At 42.6% G+C, this 27388-nt stretch overlaps 1 protein-coding gene across 2 annotated transcripts; it reads left to right on the top strand.

Moving 5' to 3' along the window:
* Nucleotides 1-394: 394 nt before the first annotated feature.
* Nucleotides 395-23438, top strand: klf13 (Kruppel like factor 13). Of its 2 annotated transcripts, none has more exons than XM_060853846.1 (2): nt 395-1025; nt 20275-23438. In XM_060853846.1, exons 1-2 carry the CDS (start codon nt 713-715, stop codon nt 20559-20561), a joined length of 600 nt encoding a protein of 199 aa, XP_060709829.1. In that variant the 5' UTR covers nt 395-712; the 3' UTR covers nt 20562-23438. The 2 variants fall into 2 exon arrangements, with proteins under 2 accessions (XP_060709829.1, XP_060709828.1); XM_060853845.1 differs by having other exon boundaries at nt 399-1079.
* Nucleotides 23439-27388: the final 3950 nt, after the last annotated feature.

Raw genomic sequence — 27388 nt, 5'->3', positions numbered from 1 at the left:
ATTGAAATGGGGGATTATGTGCCCTGGCCAGTGAACAGAAAATTACTGAACATTATGGCGAGCTACCTGACGCCTTTCAAAAGCAGGTCATGTATTGGGCTGAAATATGAATATCTTCTAGGTCAAAAGTAAATAGGGAAGGGTTAAAGAGATAAAACCAAGCTCCTCTATTTCTGCACTCGCTCAACATCGGGTAAACAAATTGAAAGCTAGCAATGTGGGTGAGAACTTAAACACAGGGATCATCTTAACATGACAGAGCTGGCCTGTGACAGGGTAATTAGACTCGTCCTGCCCATGGCGAACGACACGGACATGCCCCGCACCTACTCCATGACAAGCCGTTCCTTTCTCGGGTAATAGAACCAATAGAAGCGGAGATTCTGAGACTGACGGTCATGTCCCGCCTCTAACCTGAGGCTCAAACTGTAATAAGGGCAGATCCATTTTTTTTTAGCTACAATGAGACAAAGACGGACTGATTAGTTAGTTGTTTTTTTCCCCCCCAAATGGTACTTAACCCAAATCTTAGCCCCAGAATTGACCCGGAGGAGTTTTCTTAAATCAGAGAAAGCAGATTACGAGGCTGTGCAGATACTTTTCTGCATTGCAATATTTCCGGTAGTCTGGGTGTGTTCCCACTCGTTATCAAAGGGGCTCGGTACCTGGGATTTTCAAAGGGGCTTGTGTCCTTGTTATTGTCGCATGCGAAATGGCGAGTGCAGCTTTCGATCGTTTTGCTGCCGAGTGCCTGGTGTCCATGTCCCGGACAGCAGTGGTCCACAGTCCCAGTCCAGCAGCCACTCCCCCCGGGGACTGTCAGGACAAAGGCACCGGGTTGCTGCTGGTTCTGGCTGGGATCCCGGCTCAGGGCGGCCCGTCGGCTGATGGCAGCCCGCAGGATGGGGCGAGGAGCCTGGCTACCGGGCACTGTGTCCCCCCGAGACCCAGAGGCCGGAGAGGGAAAGGCAGGAGCGGTCAGGAGCGGCGGCCCAAGAAGCACCAGTGTCAGTACCCCGGCTGCGGTAAGGTCTACGGCAAATCCTCTCACCTGAAGGCTCACCTCCGGACTCACACAGGTCAGTGTGGCCCAGGGGCCATTCCCCACGCCCTCCCCTACTGCAATACCACTCCCAACCCTTGCCCACCTCAACACCACCATTCCACTAACCTCCCAATACCACCTCAACTCCACCCCTTTCCCACCACCCCCAACACCATCCCTTCCCCACACTATCCCCCACCCCAACATCTCCCAGCCCCGCCCAAACACCACCACCCAACCGGATCTCAGCGCTAATACTATTCAGCAGCACCATCGTCCTCCCAGCATCACGCCTGACTCTACTAACAACATCGCCCCACCCAAACCCAGCTATCCCAGACCTATCTCCCCCGCCTCACCCCAATGCAGTCAATTCCCTTTTGCTTCCAAACCCAATGCCACCCCCACCCCACACCCAATCCTACACCTTTGGACCCCCAAACCTAATGGCAGCCTGTCCCATAGTGTTGGGATGAAAACCTAGCACTCAGCCCAAAACTGCATATTAATTTCAAATGATATTCCAGACTCCACAATACATACCCCTGACCCTCAAAATACACACCCTCCTGCCCCAAAATACTCTCCATGATTCCAAAACAACTCACATCTCTATGTATCATTTCCGTCTACCCATCAACAATCAAATGTCATCTCTCCCACACCCAGGATGCTGCCTGTCTCCAACCCCCTCAACTCGAGCTGCTGCCTCTGTGTGCCTCCGCTACCCCAGGGCACTGCTGCGACCCCAAAGACTCAAAACACTGATGCTCTTCATCCCAAAATCTCCCAACCAGGAGGAGGGGGATAGGAGTGTGGGAAGGAGGGTGAGGAGTGGAAAATGAGGGAAGTGGATTGTGAGAAAGAAAGGCAAAAGAAAGGGAGGGTGGGCAAGGAGTGTGAGGGGAAGGGAGTGTTACGTGCTGCAATGGTAGAGGGAGATGAGAGGGAAATGGATGATAAGGGGGCAAGGAGGGCAAGAGAGAGAAACAGAGACAAGGATATTGGAAAGGGAGTAGATGAGAGATGAAGGAGAATGGGGGAAGAATAGGGGATGAGGGCAAGGGAGGGGGAGGAGGAGATGGAGAAAGGGGCTGGATAGCAAAAGGGTGAGTAGGAAGTGGAGGAATAAGGGGAAGGGTTGAGCAACAACCAAGAGGAGGACGACAATCCCACATTCATCAAGAATCAGACATTGAAAGTGAGACCTGGACAGCAAAAAAAGACAAGTAACCATAACCTAACATACGCTCTTCATACCCTTCTCCCTCGCTTGCTCCCTCTATTCCCCCCTCCCCTCTCCATTCCACCACCCCATCTCTCTCCAATTCCCCCCCCACCTCTCTGCATTCCCACCTCGCACTCACTCTCCTCTCTCTGACCTCTCCCTCGCACTCTCTCCCTCTCACTTTCCCTTTTGCAATCTCTCTCCACCAATTCCCTTGCACCCACTCTGTCACCCTCATCATCCTCACTCTTACTCTCATCCTCCTTGCTTTTGCACTTCCTTTCTCTCCCCACCTTTGCACTCACTCCCCACTCTCACTCTACCCTCCTTGCACTCTTACACACACTCACTCTGTCCCTCTCACCTTTCAGCAATTGTTTTTTTCCCCTCCAGCTCTGACTGCTCCCTCCTCCCCATTCCAATCCATAAATTCTTCCATTTTGTCCCCATTGCCACGAAGTTCTCTACCATCTCACTCCCCCTGCCATTCACTCCCCCAATCGCTCCTTGACATCTTTCCTATTCTTCCTGTTTCTGCTGTCCCTTTTTCCCTCTACCCCTCTCCTTTCTGCACCCTCTTGCTCCCTTCTGTCTATCTGATTTCATCCCCTCACCCTTTTTTACTGTCTCCCCCACTTCCCCCCTTTCTTCCACCTCTACCCAACACTCTTTCCCTCCTCCCCCTCCCTTCCACCTTCCCCTTAATCTCACTGCCTCATCCCTCCATCTACCAGTTCCCTCTGCCTCTCTCTCTTTCTCCCTAACACTTCCCTCCGTCTTCTTCCTCTCCTCCCCTCCCTCATCCCTTATTAATGGATTTTTGTAAAACTGCAAATTCCTACCTAATAGCAATTTCAGTTTACGTCACATTCCCAGCTCTCAGTAAACCTAAGGATAGACAGTAAATTAGAGCCTTGCTAGTGATGGGTGCCCATTTCATCGGAATGAAGAATAAGACATTCTTATGTGGGGCATTATACAGTTCGATTCTAGTCTTGCTCCATGTTCACACAGGTACTTAGGAACCAAAACCCTTGCTGATTTCCTCCTCTTGCAGTCGGGTGCTGAGCTCAGTTGACTCAGCAGGGACCCGGAATTGAGTCCAGTTTGTGGTAGAAAAGGGTGGGTGCAGGGGATCTGTGAAGTTTGAGTATTTCAGCTCTTCTTCCATTTGTTGAACTTCTCCATAAAGGCATAAAAATAGATAAAGGTGAACAATTCAAACTCTACATTTTTTAATCAAATGAATAGCCAGTTACCTACCTGCCTAGCTCATAGAGGAAGCGGCAAATTGAGTTGTTCTTCTGCACAGTTAATGATAAATTAGTGGTGGCCTTTTGGGTCTCCCTATGATTGCTCTGTCACGTAGTTGGGTAAATTTGCCTGTTTTTTAATTCTTTCATGGGACATGGGTGTCACTGGCTGGTCAGAATTTATTGCCCATCCCTTGTTGACCTTGAGAAAGTAGTGGTGAGCTGTCTTCTTGAACTGCCACAGTCTGTGTCCTGAAGGTTGACCCACAATGCTGTTAAGGAAGGAGTTCCATGATTTGACCCTGTGACAGTGAAAGAATGGTGATATATTCCCAAGTCAGGAAGATGAGTGGTTTGGAGAGGAACTTGCAGGTGATTGTATTTTCATGTATTTGCTGCCATTGTTCTTTTAGATAAAAGTGGTCGTAAGTTTGTCTGAGGAGCCTGTTAATTTGATATTGCCTCTTGGCAACTGGCTGATGACATTCTGTAATAATACAGCAAGTGTCAGTTAGAAAAAAACTTGTGCAGTATTTACACATGAATTAGATCAAAAGAACGCAAGGATATTCACCTATTTCAGAAAGCTCTCCTAAGTTCTCTCTCATCGGCCCATATCCTCCATTAGATCATACAACATAGGAGCAGAAATTAGGCCATTTAGCCCATCAAATCTGCTCCACAATTCAATCATGGCTGATAAATTTCTCAATCCCATTCTCCCACTTTCTCCCCATAACCCTTGATCCCCTTTACAATCAAGAACCTACCTATTTCTGTCTTAAATATGACCTGGCATCCACAGCCTTCTGTGAAAGTTAATTCCATAGATTCACCACTATCAGGCTGAAGAAATTTCTCCTTTATCTCTGTTCGAAAAGGTCTTTCTATGAGTCTAAGGCTGTGTCCTCGGGTCCTAGTCTCTACTGCCAATAGAAACATCTTCCCAACACCCACTGTGTCCAGGCATTCAGAATTCTATAAGTTTCAATCAGATCCCCCCTTATCCTTCTAAACTCCATTGAGTATAGACATAGAGTCCTCAAATGTTCCTCTTATGTTAAGCTTTTCATTCTTGAGACCATTCCCGTGAATCTCCTCTGAACACGCTCAAGGGCAAGTACGCCTTCCTGAAATATGGGGCCCAAACCTGCACACAACACTCCAAATGTGACCTGTCCTACCTGTCCATCTTCTTTCCCATTTGTCCACTGCACCCTCCCCTCTGACCCATCACCATTACTCCACCTCCATCCTGCTAAAACACTCTCACCTTCCCCCCAGCCCCACCCCCCTCCCATTTGTCTCCCCATGCCCTCAGCTCACAACCTCATTCCTAATGAAGGGCTTTTGCCCGAAACATCGACTCTCCTGCTCCTCGGATGCTGCCTGACCTGCTGTGCCTTTCCAGCACCATACTCTTAACTCCAAATGTGGCTTGATCAGAGCCTCAGAAGTACGTCCCTGCTTTTATATTCAAATCCTTTCAAAATAAATGCCATCACTGCATTTGCCTTCCTAACTCCTGACTCAACCTGCAAGTTTAATTTGAGGGAATCTTGGACAAGAACTCTCAAGAATTTTTGCACTTCAGACTTCTGAATGTTCCCCCCATTTAGAAAATAGTGCTTTCTTCCTACCAAGGTGCACGACCTCTCACTTTCCCACATTGTATTCTTTAAGCTCAAAATCTAGTCCCATTCATGCATCACTGCTCTCCTTTTTGAAGGTACCTGGTCCACCAAACATTCAAGTTTGGCACTCCCATCTATGTGAAACCCTTTGCAATGTTCCAAAGTCTTTAGAGTTCTCCAATTCTTGCATTATCCTGTTAAATTGTTCCCCAACTGGTGCCTTTCCATATCTCCCTCCTCTACACTGACCCTTAAAATATAGCTGTAACAGAATTTGTGGTCATCTGCCCCAATATTTCTGCATTCACTGTGAAATTTTGATTGTTATTTCTCCTTGATATTTTTATGATGATAATAATGCTATATAAATACAAGTTGGTAATGATGACAACTTCTGAAATATTAAAACATATAAAAATACTACAGCTGGAAGGTGTTCAGAACAATATTGGAATTAAGATATGAAATGGGATCAGAAGTGGACCATTAAAAATATGAACAGGAGTAGGTCTTTTGGCCCCTTAAAGCATGCTGTGCCATTCAGTAGGATCATAGCTGATCCAACATTCCTCACATCCAATTTCCTGCAATTTTCCTATAGGTCTTGATTCCACTACTGACCATAGAATATAACAGCTCAGTACAGGCTCTTTGGCCCTCGACGTTGTGCCGACATGTGAAACCAATCTGAAACCCATCTAACCTAAACTATTTCATTCTTATCCATATGCCTACCCAATGACCATTTAAATGCCCTTAAAGTTGGCAAGTCTACTACTGTTGCAAGCAGGCTGTTTCACATACTTACTACTGTCTGAGTAAAGAAACAATCACTGACCTCTGTCCTATATTCATCACCCCTCAATTTAAAACTATGTCCCTTCGTGCTAGCCATCACCATCCATGGAAAAAGGCCCTCACTGCCCCCCCATCTAACCCACTGATCATTTTGAATGTCTCTAAGTCATCTCTCAGCCTTTCCACTTAAGACCTTTCCTCCATACCAGACAAATCTCCTCTGAACCCTTTCCAATGCTTCGACATTCTTCCTGAAATGCGACAATCAGAAATGTACGCAACACTCCAAGTGCGGCCGTACCAGAGCTTTGTACAGCTGCAACATGACCTCAAGCTCCGAAACTCAATCCCTCTACCAATAAAAGCTTACACACTGTATGCCTTCTTAACAACCCTAATCGACCTGGGTGTCAATTTTCTGGGATGTGTGTACTTGGACACCAAGGTCTCTCTGCTCATCCACGCTACCAAGAATCTTACCATTAGCCCAGTACTCTGTATTCTTTTACTCCTTCCAAAGTGAATCACCTCACACTTTTCTGCATTAAATTCTATTTGCCACCTCTCAGCCCAGCTCTGCAGCTTATTTATGTCAGTAACCTGACATCCTTCAGCACTATCCACAACTCCACCAGTCTTAGTGTCATCCGCAAATTTACTAACCCATTCTTCTACACCTTCATTCAGGTCATTTATAAAAATGAACAGCAGCCCCAAAATAGATCCTTGTGGTACACCACTAGTAACTGAACTCCAGGATAAACATTTCACATCAACCACTACCTTGTATCTTCTTGATGCTAGCCAATTTCTGATCCAAACTGCTAATTCACCCTCAATCCCATGCCTCCATATTTTTGCAATAGCTTACCATGGGGAACCTTATCAAATGCTTTATTGACATCCATATATGCTCTACCTCCATGGTTGTTTTTGGTAAGGAGTTGCAAAGACTCTTTTCGCTCGGAGAGAAGTTGTTCTTCCTCATCTCAGTCTGAAATTTATTCTGAGAGGATGCCCTCTAGTCCTAGACTTTCCATGAGGGGAAACATCCTCACAGCATTTACTCTGTAAAGGCCCTTAAGAATCCACTATGATTCAATGTGTTCACCTCTCATTCTTCTATACTTCAGTGAATAGAGTTCCATTCTATTTAGCCTTTGCTCATAAGACAATAGACAATAAACAATAGGTGCAGGAGTAGGCCATTCTACCCTTCAAGCCTGCACCACCATTCAATATGATCATGGCTGATCATCCTTCATCAGTATCCTGTTCCTGCCTTATCTCCATAACCCTTGATTCCACTATCCTTGAGAGCTCTATCCAACTTTTTCTTAAATGAATCCAGAGACTGGGCCTCCACTGCCCTCTGGGGCAGACCATTCCACACAGCCACCACTCTCTGGGTGAAGAAGTTTCTCCTCATCTCTGTTCTAAATGGTCTACCCCGTATTTTTAAGCTGTGTCTTCTAGTTCGGCACTCACCCATCAGTGGAAACATGTTTCATGCCTCCAGAGTGTCCAATCCTTTAATAATCTTATATGTCTCAATCAGATCCCCTCTCAGTCTTATAAACTCAAGGGTATACAAGCCCAGTCTCTCCAGTCTTTCAGCGTAAGGTAGTCCTGCCATTCTAGGAATTGATCTTGTGAACCTACACTGCACTCGCTCAATAGCCAGAATGTCTTTCCTCAAATTTGGAGACCAGAACTGCACACAGTACTCCAGGTGTGGTTTCACCAGGGCCCTGTACAGCTGCAGAAGAACCTCTTTGCTTCTATACTCAATCCCTCTTGTTATGAAGGCCAGCATGCTATTAGCCTTCTTCACTACCTGCTGTACCTGCATGCTTACCTTCATTGACTGGTGTACAAGAACACCCAGATCTCTTTGTACTGCCCCTTTACCTAAATTGATTCCATTTAGGTAGTAATCTGCCTTCCTGTTCTTGCCACCAAAGTGGATAACCATGCATTTATCCACATTAAACTGCATCTGCCATGCATCTGACCACTCACCTCACCTGTCCAGATCACCCTGTAATCTCCTAACATCCTCCTCACATTTCACCCTGCCACCCAGCTTAGTATCATCAGCAAATTTGCTAATGTTATTACTAATACAATCTTCTAGATCATTAACATATATTGTAAAAAGCTGCAGACCCAGCACTGATCCCTGCAGTATCCCACTGGTCACTGCCTGCCATTCTGAAATGGAGATGTTTATCACTACTCTTTGTTTCCTATCAGCCAACCAACTTTCAATCCAAGTTAGTACTTTGCCCCCAATACCATGCACCCTAATTTTGCTCACTAATCTCCTATGTGGGACTTTATCAAAAGCTTTCTGAAAGTCCAGGTACACTACATCTACTCGAATTCCCTCGTCCATCTTCAGAGTTACATCCTCAAAAAATTCCAGAAGATTAGTCAAGCATGATTTCCTCTTCATAAATCCATGCTGGATCTGACCTATCCTGTTACTTCTATCCAAATGTGTCATAATTTCATCCTTTATAATAGACTCCAGCATCTTTCCCACCACTGAGGTCAGACCAACTGATCTATAATTCCCTCCATCGTAGGGATCATCCTAGTGAGCATCTTCTGAACTGTTTCCAAAGAAATTATGTATTTTCTTAAAGCAATCAAAACTCTCTCAGTACACCAGATGTGGTCTCATCAGCACTTTGGACAGTTGTGGTAAGATTTCCTAATTCCTATATTCTCCTTTAAATAAGGACCAACAATCCATTAGCCTTCCTGATTACCTGCTGCACGTGTGTGCTAGCTTTCTGTGTTTAATGCACAAGATCCCCCAGGTCCCTTTGTGTTGCAGCTTTCGGCAGCTTTTCTTCATTTAAATAATACTGCTTTTTTCAGAAACACAGAGGCATTGAGGTACACAGTACAGAAATAGGCCATTTGGCTGAACTCATCCTTGCCAACTAGCTTCCTAAACTGAAGTAGTCCCATTTACCTGTGTTTGGCCCATATCTCTCTAAACCTTTCCTATCCATGTGCCTGTCCAAAAGTCTGTTGAATGTTGCAATTGTACCCTCCTCTACCACTTCCTCTGACATCTTGTTCCATATATGCACCACACTCTGTGTGGAAAAAGTTGTCCCTCAGGTCCCTTTTGACTCTTTCCCCTCTCACATTAGAAGTACCCCATACGCCACCACCAGCGGTCAGTAGCAGCAGTATGCACCATCTACAAGATGCACAAAGGCTCCTTAGTCAGCACCTTCCAAACTCACAACCACTTCGACCTGGAAGGACAGGGACAGCAGATACATAGGAACACCACCACCTGCAAATTCCCCTCCAAGCCCCTCAACGTCCAGACTTGGAGTCGCAGAAATGTTTAGCATGGAAAGAGACCCTTCAGTTCAACCTGTCCATGCTGACCAAATATTCTAAATTAATCTAGTCCCATTTTCCAGCATTTGGCCCATATCTCTCTAAACCCTTCCTATTCATATAACCATCCAGATACCTTTTCAAGGTTTAATTGTACCAGCCTCCACCATTTCCTCTGGCATCTCATTTCATACATGCATCATCCTCTGTGTGAAAAAATTGCCTCTCAGATCCCTTTTTAAATCCTTCCCACTCACCTTAAACCTAAGTCATCTAGTTTTGGACTCCCTTCTTCTGGGAAAAAGACCTTGACTATTCACCCTATCCAAGTTTCTCATGATTTCATAAATCTCCATAAGGTCACCCCTCAGCCTCCAACACTCCAGATAAAATAGCCCAAGTCTATTCAGCCTCTCTCTGTAGCTCAAACCCTCAAGCCCAAGCAGTATCCTTGTAAATGTTTTCTGAACTCTTTCAAGCTTCACAACATCTTTCCTACAGCAGGGAGACTAGAATTGTATGCAGTATTCCAAAAGTGGCTTAACCAATATCCTGTACAGCCACAACATGACCTCCCAAATCCAATACTCAACACACTGACAAATAAAGATAAGCGTACCAAATGCGTACTTCATTACCCTGTCTACCTGTGACTGTGCTTTCAAGGAACTATGAACCTGCACTTGGAAATATATTACAGTTCTTTCAGTGTTGCTGGATCAGAATTCTGGAATGCCCTCCTGACAGTGCTGTGGGTCTATCTAAACCTCAAGGATTGCAGTAGGTCAAAGAGGCACTTTCTACAAGGACAAATAGGAATGGAATAAATGGTAGTCCAGCCAGAAATAGCCACATTCTGTGAACAAATAATTTTAAAAGAAACCTTCCAAAACGTCACTTATAAAACATTCTGATGTTGCAACATGCCTGTCAGTTGGGTGGCTGCCTACAGTCCCAGTTTAAGGCTTTTCATTCATTGTTAGTCCACTGGCATTGGTCTTTGTTCTCCCTTCCAAAATGAACTTCACATTTTACCAAGTTGTATACCATTTGTCAATTTTTTGCCCACTTGTTGACATATCAGTATCTCTCCATAACCTATTTGTATAGCTCTCACAACTTGCGTTTCCACCTACTTTTGTCTCATCTGCAAATTTGGCTACAATACATTTGATTCCTTGTTCGAAGTAATTAACATATATTGTAAACTATTGCATTCTCAGCACTGATCTTTATGGATCCCCAATGATTACAAGTTGCCAGCCTGAAAAAGAACCTCTTATACCCAATTTCTGTTTCCTGCATCAATTCTCTCTTTGTGCAGAAATACTATCTCCAGTACCATGGGTTCTTCTCTCATGACGTCAACTTTTGTGAGGTACCTAGTCAAACATCTTCTCAAAGTTCATGTACAACACATCTAGCGATTTCCCCCTCTATCCATTCTGGTTGAGACTTCCTTGGAAAGCCCGAATAAATTAGGCAGACATGATCTTTCTTTCATGAAGCTATGCTAACTCTGCTTGAGGGGGGGAATAAAGAAACTAAAGAATGCTGAAAATCAGAAAGGAAAACAAAAACAAATTGTTGTAAAAACTCAACAGGTCTGGCAACATCTTTGGAGAGAAAAAGAAAAGCCACTGGACCTGAAATGTTAACTCTACTTTCATGCTTTTGATGGGTTTTAGGGCCAATTTGCAAATAGCTAACAGATTCAGCCTCAGGCAAAAGGCTTTCAAATGAAAGAAACACTTCTACAAAGAAAGGGGAGCGGGCAGTTCTCCCACTCAGCTTATCTTTGGTTTTTGCAGTCAGGCAATTTTGAGGCTGCTGATCCAAGTAACAGCAACATGAAAGAGGTTGTTCTGTGCTGACGTCTCTCTTTGTCCTGGAAGACTGTGTTTGATTTTTCATTTTGTGCCAAGGAATGTTCATGGCGATTGTTGTAAGTATTTGGAACAGCATCATTAAGTTGGGATAATCTGTTGGGTTTTTGGATAGGTTACGTTATTCTATATTCTGTTCTCTTTTATTTGTGTTTCATCCAGTAATCTTATTAATAAATTCTGTGTTATTGAAAAGTAAGTGGTTTGACCAGCTGCATCACTCCTGGAATATCTGCATTACACCTGCTTAAAACAATTAGCAAAGTTCGGGTCTGGGCTACTTCCTTGAAATGTTTTGAGGGGGTCTGGCATGGTCCATAACACTGGATTCTGAATTTAGTCTGTGGGACTATTACTGACTTTTACCTTCAGCTTAACACTCTCCTTAACTTCCTTGGTTGACCATGATCGGTTTATCCCTCTCCTTAGAATCTTTCCTCCTTACTGGGTTATATTCAGCCCTTTGAGCTGGCTCTGCAACTCAATATAATTGTGAATAAACTGTTTATGTTTCAAATTCCACACTCCTGTCCAGCCTGAATGATGCTAGATTCTCTTTAGGTGAGGGAATCAAAAGTCACAGTAAAACACTTGTCCTTGGGGAAAAAAATTCTCACCTTTGTTCTGAAAGATAGACCCCTAATTTTACCCAGCAAAGGAAACATGCTTTCCATGTTCAACTTATCACGACCATTCAAGATTCATAATACGCTTCAACAAATTTACCCCTCATTCTTTTAACCTCCAGTCATAACAAGCACAGCTTGTCCAACCTATCTTCACAAAACAGTCCAGTCATTATAGATACAGGTTGTACCTCCCTGATCTGACACCAGTATCCACAGTTGGTTCCAGATCTAGTCTAAAGTTGCTGTTAAGGTTACAAGTCATTGTCTGCAAATGCTTGGTCTGCAGTCACATTTATTTTAGTGAAGCACTTTTAATCTGCCTGGAGCCTTTAGTGAAAAGATATATTTTATTGCACACAGCTCAGTGTGGAAAGTGTAAAATTAATTGCTACAACTCACAGGAACAATCGTCTCTGATGTTGGTGCTTATGTAACTTTATTGTTTTCAAGGTTCCATATTAAGGAACATTTATTGTTTTAGCGATTTACAGGAAGAAAATTGAATTGAACCTTAAAATGAAATGCATAAGTATTATGAGCAACATATTGCAAAGTACTTTTTAATGGTGTTTAAGACTCTTGTGGTCCGGCAAAGGCCCAGTTCCGAGACTGCTGGATTATGGTAATACAACTTGTGTCAATCTAGTAAACCTCCTCTGAATTGCCTTCTACACATTTATATACTTCTGTACATAAGGAAATCAAACCTGCACACTGTATTCAGGGTAGGGTCTTGTCAGCAAACTGCTTGTTCATCATTTTACCTGAAGTACGAATTGAATCATTGGATCATATCCTGTTTTATTTATTCAGAAATTCATCAAAACAGACACGGTCAGTTAGCTGACATGCCTTTGCTTTTTCATAGAATGGTATGTTTGCTGTTGATTATTAGGCACAACTTATTGTTTTAATCCCTGTCCCTCACCAAGGAACTGTATTCATCCCTAGCTCCTTATCCTCAAATAATTTGTTGACATAAAAAGAATGGATGTTGCACAATATGCCTCTAAAGCCCTGATTAATGTTATCAGATCTATTTTACACATCATTTAAAATGCCTTGCATTTACAATGTTCCATATTGGAAAATTTCTCTTGACATCAAGTTGCTTTGAAATGGTGAAGTTAGTGCTTTATTTTAATACATTTGGTATTTTTTTTCAGATTATAAATAGTTTCAAAGATGGGGAAAGAGAGACAATGTTTCTTAGTGTTGTGGATGACTTCTGCTGTCAGAGATAGTATTTAAGATTTGAGTATTGGCGGCACTTTGGCCCTGCAGAACAAGGAGTGATTCACTCACCAGAGTCAGTTCACCACATGGAATTACCTGTCAGTCTGATCATGCCCATGAAGCTTTGAGATGTCACAAAGTTGTTGCAATACGTATTAAAACATGAGTAGGTAAGACTGTAGATGTAATTTTTCTCAGTACAACTACAGAACAATCTTTTTAATTCTATTTTTAAACTATCTTTCCAACTGTTGTATATATCCTGGGATTATATTTTGGGACAGTTTAGTGGGATCTTTATTACTTTTCTGAACCATACTGTCTCTATCTGCATTTGAATGATTGAATACTAATACCAAGTATTTGACATAGAAAGTGTTCCTTTCTTTATCGCCAACATCTCATGATGAGTAAAAATTTCACTAAAATAAGTTTTTCTTTAATTTACCCTGTCAGAAATAGACTTTATCCCATTTTTGCTGGTGTATGAGGTTATTCTGACCATCAGGTGGGTTTATGGCAATCTAAAACTAACAATGATCAGACTCTCCTAAAGGCTCATTGTATGTGTACAGTTTCAGTGTGATACTTGGGGATATTGATAAGTGTCCCATTGATCCATTTCAGTTTAATGAAGTCAGCCAGCAAAATGATGAAGTTTAGAACTCACCTCAGCATCCTGGATTCAGGTGTAAGAATAATAGCTTGCTTTGTACAGGAAGATGAAGAGAAGGTCTCATAATTTTGCAGGCAGAGTCTGTGATAGAAAGGAGTTATAGGCATGGAGAAAGCTAGGCAACTGTTAGAAGGGGGTCAAAACAGTCATTCCCCTGAAAAAGTAGTATACCGTTTTGGATACTGTTTGGGGGAGGGGGGGGGGGGGTGTGAACTTAACAGGGGCATGCATTGGGATGCAGGTTTCTGGCACAGAGCCTGTCCCTGTTGCACAGATGGGAAGGGGGGGAAAGGAGGTGAGTGTTCATCATTGGGGAGTCAATAGATGCAGGGTCAGATAGAAGGTTTGTTCGGAACGAAAGACACTCACTGTTGGTGCGTTGCCTCCCAGATGCCAGGGTCAGTGACGTCTCGGATTGTGTCTTTGGGGTCCTGAAGGGAGAGGGTGACCAGCCCCAAGTTGTGATCCACAGAGGTACCAACAACATAGGTAGAAAGAGGGATAGGGATGTAAGGCAGGATTTCAGGGTGCTAGGGTGGAAGCTGAGAGCTAGAGCAGAGTTGTTATCTCTGGATTGTTACCTGTGCTACATGATAGTGAGGCGAAGAACAGGGAGAGATACCAGCTGAACACGTGGCTGCAGGGATGGTGCAGGAGGGTGGGTTTCAGGTATATAGATAATTGAGGCTCATTCTGGGGTAGGTGGGATATCTACAAACAGGATGGTCTTCACTTGAACCAAAAGGGTACTAATATCCTGGGTGGGAAATTTGCTAGTGCTATTGGGGTGGGTTTAAACTAGTTCAGCAGGGGTTTGGGAATCTGCCTTGTAGTTCCAGTGCACAGGAGGATGAGAGTAGAGAGGACACGGACAGGATTTCACAGTCACAGGAATGTGCTGGCAGACAGCAAGCTGGTTTGAAGTGTGTCTAGTTCAATGCCACAAGTACTCGAAATAAGGTAGGTGAGCTTACAGCATGGATAGGTACCTGGGACTTCGATGTTGTGGCCATTTCGGAGACATGGATAGAACAGGATCAGGAATGGATGTTGCAATTTCCACGGTTTAGATCTTTCATCAAGATCAGGGAAGGTGGTAAAAGAGGGGGAGGTGTGGCTTTGTTAGTCAAGGACAATATAATGGTGGCTGAAAGAACTTTGATGAGGACTTGTCTACTGAGGCAGTATGGGTTGAGGTTAGAAACAGGAGAGGAGAGGTCGCACTGCTGGGACTATTTTATAGGCCTCTGCAAAGTTCCAGGGATATGGAGGAGAGGATTGGCAAACGATTCTGGGAAGGAGTAAAAGGAACATGGTGATCATTATGGGGGACTTTAACTTTACCAACATTGACTAGAAATGCTATAACTCTAGTATGGTCAGGTGGATCAGGTTTTGTCCAATATTGTAGAAGGGCTTCCTGACAGAATGTCGAAGGGCCGACAAGGGGGGAGGTGACACTGGATCTGGTGCTTAGTAATGAACCAGGCCAGGTGTTTGATTTAGTGGTAGGGGAGCACTTTGAAGAGTGATCATAATTTAGTTTAGTGAATGAAAGGGATAGGCACATGCCACAGGGCAAGAGTTATAAATGGGCGAAGGGCAATTATAATGTTATTAGGCAAGACTTAGGAGGCATAGTTGGGGTAGCAAAATGCAGGGGATGAGGTCAGTCAAAATGTGGAGCTTGTTTAAGGAACTGATATTGCGTGTCCTCGATAGGTATGTCCCTGGGAGGCAGGGAGGAAGAGATAAGGTAAGTGAACCTTGGTTTACTACAGAAATTGCACCTCTTGTTAAGCAGAAGAGGGAGGCTTATGTGACGTTGAGACGAGATGGTTCAGATGGAGTGATGGAGAGTTACAGATTAGTTAGGAAAGATTTAAAGAGAGAATTAAGAAGAGCAAGGAGGGGACATGAGCAGTCTTTGGCAGGTAAATTAAGGAGAATCCTAAAGCTTTCACTCAGGAAAAGGAGAATATTGTAGAGGAGAAGAATGAGACACGGGCCATTAGACTAGAAAGATTGAGGTTAGTAAGGAGGAGATGTTATCAATTCTAGAATGTGTGAAAGTAGATAAGTCCCCTGGGCCAGATGGGATTTATCCAAAGATCCTCTGGGAAACAAGGGAGGAGATGGCAGCGTCTTTGGCCTTGATCTTTGAGTAACTTATTGTCTACAGGTTTAGTACCAGAGGCCTGGAGGATTGCAAATGTTGTGCCGTTGTTCAAGAAGGGCAGTGAAGATGACCCAGGTAATTATAGACCAGTGAGTCTTATGTCTGTTGTAGGAAAAGTTTTGGAAAGGATTATAAGAGTTAGGATTTACAATCATCTAGCAAGCAACAATTTGATTGGAGAGAGTAAACATGGTTTGGTCAAGGGCAGGTCATGTCTCACAAACCTCATTGAGTTTTTTTGAGAGGGTGACCAAGCATGTGGATGAGGGTAGAGCAGTTGTCATGGTGTACATGAACTTCAGTAAAGCCTTTGATAAGGTTCCACATGGTAGGCTATTGGAGAAAATGTGGAGGCATGGGATTGAGGGTGATTCAAGCAGTTTGGCTTTCTGTAAGGCAACAAGTGATGGTTGATGGAAAATATTCAGCCTGGAGTCCTGTTGCTAGTGGCATGCCACAAGGATCTGTTTTCGGACCAGTGTTGTTTGTCATTTTTATAAATGACTGGGACAGAGGCATAGGTGGGTGGGTTAGTAAGTTTGCAGGTGATACTAAAGTTGATGGAGTGATGGACAGTGTGGAAGAATGTTGTGGATTGCGGGGGAATTTGGATAAACTGCAGAATTGGACTGAGAGGTGGCAAATGGGAGTTCAATGCAGGTAAGTGTGAGGTGACTCACTTTGGGAAGAATAACAGGAAGGCAGAATACTGGGTCAATGGAAAGATTCTTCATGGTATGGATGTGCAGAGGGATGTCTATGTACATAGATCCCAGGTTGATAGTGCTGTTAAAAAGGCATACAGTGTGTTAGGTTTTATTGGTACAGCGATTGAGTACCAGAGCTATAATGTCATGCTGCAACTGTATAAAACGCTAGTGCAGCCTCACTTGGAATATTATGTGCAGTTCTGGTTGCCCCATTATAGGAAGGATGTGGAATCATTATAAACGGTGCAGAGGAGATTTATCAGGGTGTTGCCTGGTCTGGAGCGAAGGTCTTATGAGGAAAAGCTGAGGGACTTGAGTCTGTTCTCATTGGAAAGGCGGCGGCTAAGAGGCGATTTAATGGAGACATACAAGATGATCAGAGGATTAGATAGGGCGGACAGTGAGTATCTTTTTTCCGAGGATGATGACATCAGCTTGTACGAGAGGGCATAGTTGCAAATTGAGGAGTGGTAGATTTAAGACAGATGTCAGAGGCAGGTTACTTACTCCGAGTGGTTAAGGATGTGGAATATCCTGCCTGTCAATGTAGTTAATTCAGCCACATTAGGGGCATTTAAATAGTCCTTGGATAAGCACATGGACGATGATGGGATGGACTTAGATTAGTTTATAGATCAGCACAACATCGAGGGCCAAAGGGCCTGTTCGGTGCTGTATTGTTCTATGCTCTATAAATAGTAATGTCACTGGACTAGTAATCCAGAGCTTGGGCTCGTGTTTCGAGAACATGGGTTCAAATTCTACTATTATTGATGGATTTAAATTCAATAGCCTGGAATATAAATCTTGTTTCGATAATCTCATTGTAAAAACCCACTGGTTCACTAACATTTGGAGAGAAATCATCTTTGCCTGGTCCAAACTATGTGCCCCCAGAATCTCAGTAACTTGGTTGACTTTTAACTGTCTTCTGAAATTTCCTCACAAACCACTCAAGGGCATTTTAGGGATGGACAACAAATACTTGCCTTTGTCAGCAATGCTGACAGCCCATAAAAGAATTAATAAAGACAGATAGCCCAAGGCACTTCACATCAATGTAACCAGTCAAAATGTGATGCTAAAATAGATATTAGGACAGTTGACCAAATGCATGCACATAAAGAGGAAAGTCTTAAGCCTCACATCTGTCCTGAAACGCCTATGTGAGTGTGTCAGGTCAGAGTCGCAACTAATATAAAGAGTAGAATCTAGCTTGACTGTAATGACTCAGTGGTGAAATAGACAGACTGGGTTCATACCTAGAAATGTGGTGCTTAAATGACTGGTGCCTCTGAACCCTATCCAAATGAAAATTAGTTTAGGGGTGGAGAGGGGAACCCAAATTCAGTTTAAATAAAAGTAAATAAATGGGCATTAGAGATTTGAAATAAAAACAAAGGGCTTGAGAAATTCAACAGGTCTTGCAGCATCTGTAGAGAGACAGGGAAAGTTAACATTTCAAGTCTGATATCACTTGTTTGGAGAACGAATTCTCTCTGTATTGAATTGAATTACATTTATTGTCACATGTACTCATGAGTACAGTGAAAGGTTTACAAGTTGCCATTTAGTGCCATCTTGGGTAAAAAGGTACCTAGGTACAGAGGAGAAAGTGAGGACTGCAGATGCTGGAGATCAGAGCTGAAAAATGTGTTACTGGAAAAGCGCAGCAGGTCAGGCAGCATCCAAGGAGCAGGAGAATCGATGTTTCGGGCATAAGCCCTTCTTCAGGAATTAGGAAGGTGTGCCAAGCAGGCTAAGATAAAAGGTAGGGAGGAGGGACTTGGGGAAGGGGCATTGGTAATGCGATAGGTGGAAGGAGGTAAAGTGAGGGTGATAGGCCAGAGAGGGGGTGGGGGCAGAGAGGTCGGGAAGAAGACTGCAGGTTAGGAAGGCAGTGCTGAGTCCGAGGGTTGGGACTGAGATAAGGTGGGGGGAGGGGAAAATGAGGAAGCTGGAGAAATCTGCATTCATCCGTTATGGATGGAGGGTTCCTAGGCAGAAGATGAGGCCCTCTTCCTCTAGGCGTCGTGTTGCCATGGTCTGGCGATGGAGGCAGCCAAGGATCTGCATGTCCTTGGTGGAGTGGGAGGGGGGAGTTCAAGTATTCAGCCACACGGTGGTTGGGTTGGTTGGTGCGGGTGTCCCAGAGGTGTTCTCTGAAATGTTCCGCAAGTTGGTGGCCTGTCTCCCCAATGTATAGGAGGCCACATCAGGTGCAGCGGATGCAGTAAATGATGTGTGTGGAGGTGCAGGTGAATTTCTGATATGGAAGGAACCCTTGTGGCCTTGGAGGGAGGTGTGGGGGGGGGGGGGAGGTGTGGGCGCAAGTTTTGCATTTCTTGCGGTTACAGGGGAAGGTGCCGGGAGTGGAGGGTGTGGACCTGACGAGGGAGTGGTCTTTCTGGAACGCTGATAGAGGAGGGGAGGGAAATATATCCCTGGTGGTAGGGTCTGTTTGGAGGTGGCGGAATGACAAAGGATGATAAGATGTATCTGGAGGTTGGTGGGGTGGTAGGTGAGGACCAGTGGGGTTCTGTCCTGGTGGCGATTGGAAGGGCAGGGTTCAAGGGCAGAGGAGCGGGAAGTGGAGGAGATGCAGTGGAGAGCATCGTCAACCACGTCTGAGGGGAGATTGCGGTTTTGGTACAAAGCAGAAAAATGAAAAAAAGTCAAGTTAAACATTACAGTCCTTATTAAAATAGTAGAAAAACAAGGAAACACAGTTAAGAGTTCACCAACATAGTCTCTATAACCACCTGGCCATGCTGGCATTGTACTCCTCACAAGGGGTCGACCTCATCCCCACTGATGCCATGAGCTGCCCCCTCCCACTCTCACCGCCGTCTACCTGCTCCCACTCTCACCATCTGCAGTCCCCAGGACACTGGCTGCCCTGGGTCACCCCCTCCCACTCTTGCTCGCCATCCACCCCAGGCCGCCTGCTCCTGCCCTCGCTGCCAGCTGCCTTAGGATAATTGCCAGAGGCCAGAGACCTTTTTTTGCTGTCATGTTGGGCATGCCCTCCCCCTGCTGGCTTGATCTCCTCCATAATGATTTCCCCCTCACTGCACAAACTCGTACCTTGCACAAGGTAAAAAGATTATAAACTACGAAGAAAAAGTGAAAGAATAAAAAAGGCAGATGGAACAGACGGACCACAAGGAGGAGCCCTCACCCTGTAATGATACTCTGACACCATCTTGTGATTTTTCCAAAGAAGCTGTTTGTTCTGCAAAGAATTAAATTGGAGTTCCATTGTAGAACTTCAGCACAAAAATCAAGATTAATGTTCCAGTGCAAGTCTAAAAGGAGCATTGCACTGCTGTGGATAAGATGTTTTGCCAAGGTCCAATTAAGCCTGCTCAGGTGTTTGTGCAGATTCTAAGGCACTGTTTTGAAAGAGAGTAAAGAAGTTATTTCTGGTGCCTTGACCAATAATTATTCCTAATCAACAACACGAGAAACAGATTTTTTTTAATGGGCGCTTGCTGAACGCAAACTAACGCCCATTAGTTTGCACTCACTGTAAAGTGCTTTGAGGTGTCTGGTGATTGTGAAAAGCTCCACATAAATGCAAGGTATTTTAAAATCTATTATTAATTAAATCTGTTCATTTTAATTTCAGGTGAGAGGCCATTCGCATGTACTTGGCCAGATTGCAACAAGAAGTTTGCTCGCTCTGATGAATTGGCTCGACACTACCGCACCCACACAGGCGAGAAGCGTTTTAGCTGCCCCATTTGTGAGAAACGCTTCATGCGCAGCGACCACCTGATGAAGCATGCTCGGCGACATGTCAATTTCCAGCCCAGCATGCTGAACAGGGCGCACAGCTCACGGCCGAGCTCTGTCAGTGATTACAGCCGATCAGATGCATCCAGCCCAGCGCTAAGTCCCGCCAGCTCGCCCTAAACACACTGTGCCCGATGACTACACTTTTGATTTGTCTAACCTCCCAACCGTGGAACTTCACTGCAACAGTGAAAAACAAAAAAGGAAGTTAGATTGGTCGATGTTAAAGGGACAGCATCACCGCTACTAAAAAACTTAGCTTTAAGAGAAAACACAAAATGACTACACGTTCACCTCAGGATATGTTACTTTTCTTTTAAACTGCACAATAGAGAAAGCAACATGCAGTTTAGATTTAACCTGGTTCAGTTTTTCCCTCAGGGATGACAGTACATTTCTCCTGTACCATTGTCTTGCCTTAAATATTTGCACTCTGATTGCATCGATGTCATGTTGATATGCAGGGGGATACATAGGTCAATTCTGCTTTTGAAACTTTAATGTTTGTGGCTCAAGTGTTAATCATGGGGTTGTTGTAACTTGTATGTTCTTCCAAATCACAGCACATGTTTCATTGGTGGCTGAAAGGGGTTTGCAATTTTCCTGGTCATTTATCCAACCCTCAACCTCCTCTAGTACGCTGCATATCACTTTCAGAAGGTAACTAAAGAACAATGCACGAGGTGGAGGAATCGGAGCTTTCCTATTTCTGAGTTAAAGTCACAAGCTGCCAGTGGATGTGGTCTTTCCTGCTGATCACCATGCCTTCTGTCCCTCTCCACAACACAAACATAATTACTCTATAAAATTGTACGCAAACTTAGCAAGTTCATGTTGTGAACGAATGAAAAACCAGAAGCCATTCCAAAATGTTCTGAAGATATTTTAGAATAGTTTTAAGTGCTGTCAAATGTAGTGTATTGTATACTCTAGGTTATTGGTTGCATTGTGGAATGATGATATACATTCCAAAGGAATCCATGTGGACGGTGTACATACTTGCTTTGCATGGAAGCTATTGCCTCTGGCCCCTTGTGTTTGTTGTGTTGATAGGGTCAGTAAAGCACTATAGGTACTTGATGCTGAGATCAGGTAACTTTACTCCTGTACCTCTTGCACTCTCTCGTAGTAAGTGTGTCTGAAACACATCAACTCGCAGATACTCTTTGATAATCTCCTGTATTTATTTTTGGGCTTCTATTTAACTGTAAAATGCAATAGGCTGGTCCTTTTATTAAAAATAGAGAGGAGAATGTATGGTCAAATTGAGTGGTTAAATGTTTGTGTGTGTCTAAGATGGAAGCTGAATTAATCTCACTGACTTGTCAGTTAAACTGGTACATACAATTTAAAAAAAAAGCTTGTCTTACGCCACAAGAATTTAAAGTTTATTTCACAATCTCCTCCTCTCCATCAAAAGCTTGCGTAATTTAAAAACTGTAAATATTTTTCTGATAACTTATCCTGCCTACTTATTCCTCTCCCCCTCACCCCAATAAAATGCTTCTCTTTCATTGTAGTGTTGGTTCCACAAGCAAGCTGCCCTTCAATACCTTCATTCACATTTGAACTTACACTGTGATCATTGATAAGTCTTCAGTCATGAAAGATATAATAGTCAAAAGTCTGTCCTGTTCTTAACAAATGCTAGCATTTCTCCAGCAGCAATCATTGGAACATGATCAGAAACAGGAACAATTACCAAGAACTGCCCTGAGGGTGGGATGAGCTAAATCAGTAAGGGACTAAATGTTTAATCTTGTATGGTTTACTATTACACTGGACAGTTCATCAGACATATATCATTTTGGATATGAAATAATACTTTATAATGGTGTGGATTATTATAGGAAGTAGCTGCTCACTGTCATTTGGCAGTTTATGGAGGTGAACTTCTGAGGCTGTTAAACAAATATGCTCAGACCTCAATGTATTATAGATCGGTTTCCCGATTAAAATAACTCAGATTGAAAGCCCCAAAGAGGCCCACTGTATAAAAGTACACGAAGCTAGGAGCACATTTGATAAATACAACAAATACTCATTTAGGAAGGAAGGCAATTTGAGGAATGGCGATGGCAGGATGAGGAGTTTTTTTTAAAAAAAAAGTTTCTAAAATTGGGTTTAGGACTGGCTACAGCACTGATACAGCATTGTCCTCTCACCTCAGAGGTTTTGTTCAAATACCGTTCAGAATGGAGCTAACAGTCATCAATTTGAAATTTTGATATCATTGTTTTTGTGCATCAAGATACTGAAACTAATTGCTGCTGCTATAGCACAGACAATCTCACTCCAAAATGGGGAGAAAAATAATCTAGATTTACCTTTGTTCTCTAACCTGTGCTGTACCTGGGCTAGGAGCGTTTGATGAGACAGTACTGCTTCTATTTAATGTACCTATCCTGGGAATTACATGGTACATCAGTTAACGGTTTCATTCCCACAATGAACATCTCTTAGCTTTAAAATTGAAGGTCCTTCAACTGCCTACATCTCAAAAAATAAATGATCGCAGGTTTCCAGAGAGTCAAGAGTTTTTTGGTTTTGTGTATAAGAGTGAGTGATAGCACCAGCTATTTCAGTTAGCTAATGTTAATGAAGCAAAATTACAAGCTGATCTGTATTTTAGAGAATGTGATTCTTTGGTGCTTATACTGTATATTTATATTTAGGGATTGGGCAAGATTCTCCCTTTCCAATCAGACTGTTCAATTTTTCCTCAGGACCTCGTGTGCACATGCTATGTAAATCATTAATTTCTATTTTATCTAAATAAACCAGTTCTAATTTGAGAAGGCCATGTAGTGATTTGCTACATGCATCCAATCATTATTAAAGAGATCACACTTCAATGCTGGTGCTCACTGCTCTGATGTTCTGCTTTGTATGCTTTTTGTAATTTTACTTTGTACATCAATATTGTGATTATTGTCCTATGCAAATTTTAACATGAGCAAAACTACAGTTTCTTAACAAATAATATGCATGGATAGTGAGGGCTTCTTTTAAATAAATGTTTAAGACTTTTTGTGAGACCCATTATTGAGAACCAAAACTCTGAAATCATAAGATTTATAGAATGGTTACAGCATGTGGCATTTGCTGCTTTTGGCATCATCATTGTCCCAAAACTGTCAATTCTGACCAGATTTCAGAGTCTACAAATGACTTTTTTAAAAATGTGAGCTGGACAGTGAATGTCTAAGGGCTATTTAAGCATCATGTCCATTGTACCTCATTATTGTGCAATCACATATAAAAATAGCGGTGTGATCCAGTGAAGGCAAGACGACAACAACAGATGGAAAGATGAAAACAAAGGCAGTACAAGAATGAAAAACATCAGAGAAAGAGAACTGAGAGCACAAAGTACCAAATACAAATTGAATCTTGGTGGGGGGGGAAGCAACAGGAAATAGATGAATTCATAGATAATTACGATGTCAGTGTCCATGAAATCAAACTTTCATTGTCTGATATTGTAACTTCTTACAATTTCCATTATTACTAAGAATCAAATGATGAGAAAACAGGATTAAGCCATTCAACTATTTGAACCTGCTCCATCATTTGATAGGATCATGATTAATGTAACTCTTGATTCAACTTCCCTTTCCCACCTACTTCCCATACAATTTCACTTTCTTGGTAGTTCAAAACTCCGGCTACCTATGCTTTAAAAATATTCAATGATCTTGCCTTCCTAGCTCTCTGGGAAAAAGAATTCCACAGACTTACTATTCTTTGGGAGAAAAAAATTCTCTTCACTTTATTATATGGGAGACCCTTTATTTCTAAACCATACATTCAAGTTCCAGTCTCTCCCACAATGCCTTCAGCATTCATTCTGTCAAGTCCCCTCAGAATCTTTCACGTCAAGAAGATCTCTCATTCATCTAATTTCTAACATACCCAGGTTCAGCTTGTCCCTAACATTTTCTCGTAAGATAACCACACATCCCACCATCCCAGCAATCAATTGAGTAAACTCTCACTAAACCATTTCCAATGTATTGTTACGACTTGGAGGTGAACCCCTCTGTTAACTAAACCAAACACCCAGAAAAATTCACCTCGCTTCGTAATGTTAAAATGAGTGACAGAGAATTCCCAAATTCCACTATTTAAAGAAAATAACATCAGTTCTTTTTTAACTCAAATGTGAACATTAAACTACTCACAACTCTGAGCCCCCCTTTCTCTAACTGCTTGTTATCTGCCTTCAACTCTATAACAATATGTTGTTCTAATATGACACTCATTAAAATTGCATCAACTTAATTTCAAAACCACCGCCAATGTTGTCATGTGTCTTTCTTCCACCTAAAGATCTCCCTGGGTTGTCGTCTTTTTATTGCGAGTATGCTTCAAATGAAAAGGTACCTTTGATAGGGAATGTTTTCTAATTTCTGAGAGCAAGATGTTAACTCCATGTGTTTCTGTCTTGACAACAGTTGCTCTCTGACCAATTTTCAAAAGATCCACATTTTATACCCACCAACATCAGATTGTCTCATTGGTTCAATGTATCAAAACAATAAATTTTAACTAGATTAGACTTTAGTATCCTGCGGCATAATTTAAATTTATTAGTTAAATTTGAACTGCTTTCAAAGCAGCACCCAAAACTCCATTTCACAGCCAAATGTTACATATTTTCAATTTTCTAGTACACTCTGGGACTGCCATCTGGTCATAAACACAGGTACTTGTAATCTCAGTTCAGAACAGCATTCACTCTCTCTTAAAAGGTATAGTACATGCCTTCAAATTCATAACAGTATTTATATACTTTCTTAAACAAGGAGACCAAAACTATACAATCTTCCATGTGGACTCTCAAACATCTTGTACAACCGTAGCAAAACATATCTATTTTTATACACCATTCCCCTTTGCAATAAACAATATTCCATTTGCTTGCTTAATCACTTATTGTATCTGCATCCTAACATTGTGATTTATACATAAGGATTTGGGTATCCTGATGCAACAAGAGTTTTGCAGTTTTTTTTAAACAGAATCTCATCTAGACTAGCTATAAAATTTCTGTGGCTATAACATCAAGTCAGAGACTACAAATTCTGTGGTGAGTAACCGTTTCCTGTCTTACAAAGCCTGTCCATCATCTACAAGGCACAAGTCAGGAGTGTGATGAAATACTCTTCACTTACCTGGATGAGTGCAGCTTCAACAACACTCAAGAACCTCAATACCATCCAGGACAAAGTGTCCCACTTGATTGGTACCAACATCTGCAAATAGTCACTCTCTCCACAATCAATGCACAGTAGCAGCAGTGTGTATATCTAAATGATGCCTGCAGAAATTCCTTGGTTCCTTGGATAGCATCTTCCAAACCCACAACCATTACCATCTGGTTACAAAGGCAGAGTACATGAGAACACCACACCTTCCAAGTCTCCTTTTGAGCCATTCACCACCCTGACTTAGAAATATATCACCATTCCATCAATAATTTGGGGTCAAAGTCCTAGAATTCATTCCCTAACAGCATTGTAAATGTACCAAATGGACTAAAGTTATTTAAGAAGATAGGTCTGCACCAACTTTCTCCAGAGCAATAAATGCTGGCCCGGACAGCAAAGCCATTATCCCATGACAAGTGAAGAAAAAAAGATGCTCTTCATTTAAATATTGTTTTTCTTGTCTTCCTGCCAAAGTAGACAAACTCACATTTTCCATGCTGTATCTCATAGGTCAATTTTTCCCCGCTCACCTAACTTATCTATATCCCTTTGTAGACTTTTTACCTGGTCTTCACAAATTACATTCCTACCCATCGGAGTCATCAGAAAATGTAGCAACCGTACATTTAGTTCCTAGATCTAAGCCATTGATGTACACTGTAAATAGCTGATGCCTCCATACAGTGGCACTCCATCTATTATATCTCACTAATCTACGAATGATCTATTTATGTTTCTTGTTAACTTTTTTTTCTCTCTATTTGCAACCTCTCTTCCCCATAGGCATGATCGCTTAATTTGCTCAAATTCTACCTTGCAAATTACCTTCTATAGTTTTGTGCAATCTGTTACAAGAATGAGACTGGAAGTGAATATGTCTGCATTCTCCTGCTCAAACTAAACAGAGCAATGAAATTATTTACATTTTTGAATTCGCCACACTGTGTTACAATGACCGATGTCTGACAACATAACAGGTCAGTTTATCCTCGAGCACAAGTATTACAAGATGTCCACATAATTAAATCAATTATGCCATCAATTCTTAGTTGAATCATAAAAAGTTTAAAAACAAAAACAGAAGTTGCTGGAAAAGCTCAGCAGATTTGGCAGCATTTGTGAAGAGAAATCAACATTAACATTTTGGATCTGGTGACCCTTCCTCAGAAGGGTCTAAAACAGGGTTGAAATGTTAACTTTGATTTCTCTTCACAGATGCTGCCAGACCTGCTAAGCGTTTCCACCAATTTCAGTTTTTGTTTATGATTTACAGAATCTGCAGTTCTTTTGGTTTTCCTTAAAAGCTTAGAATGTCCTGAAACCACTACTTCCACAGAGCATGACCAATCTATGGGCTCCTCCCATTCATGTTAAAAACTCCCACAGCCTAATTAAACTTGTACATCAGTGACCATTATATCTTTGATCATTATTCTAAACTGCTTTTACTCAACTTCACCTGTTGCATTACTTTAAGCTCAAAATACAGTTGAAAATAGAAACTTGGCACTTAACCTGACTGAGAAGTGCTCCCACCACCAAACCATCATCTCCCAGACCATCCATAACCTCATCACCTCAGGGGATCTCCCATCCACCGTCTCCAACCTCATAGTCCCACAACCCCACACCGCCCATTTCTACCTCCTGCCCAAAATCCACAAATCTGACTGCTCCGGCCGACCCATTGTCTCAGCCTGCTCTTGCCCCACCGAACTCATCTTCTGCATACCT

This window comes from Hemiscyllium ocellatum, chromosome 42 (assembly GCF_020745735.1).
Source record: "Hemiscyllium ocellatum isolate sHemOce1 chromosome 42, sHemOce1.pat.X.cur, whole genome shotgun sequence".
NCBI classification, from domain to species: Eukaryota; Metazoa; Chordata; class Chondrichthyes; order Orectolobiformes; family Hemiscylliidae; genus Hemiscyllium; species Hemiscyllium ocellatum.
Note: the sequence above shows the minus strand (reverse complement) of the source record. Positions and strands in the feature narration are given on the sequence as shown.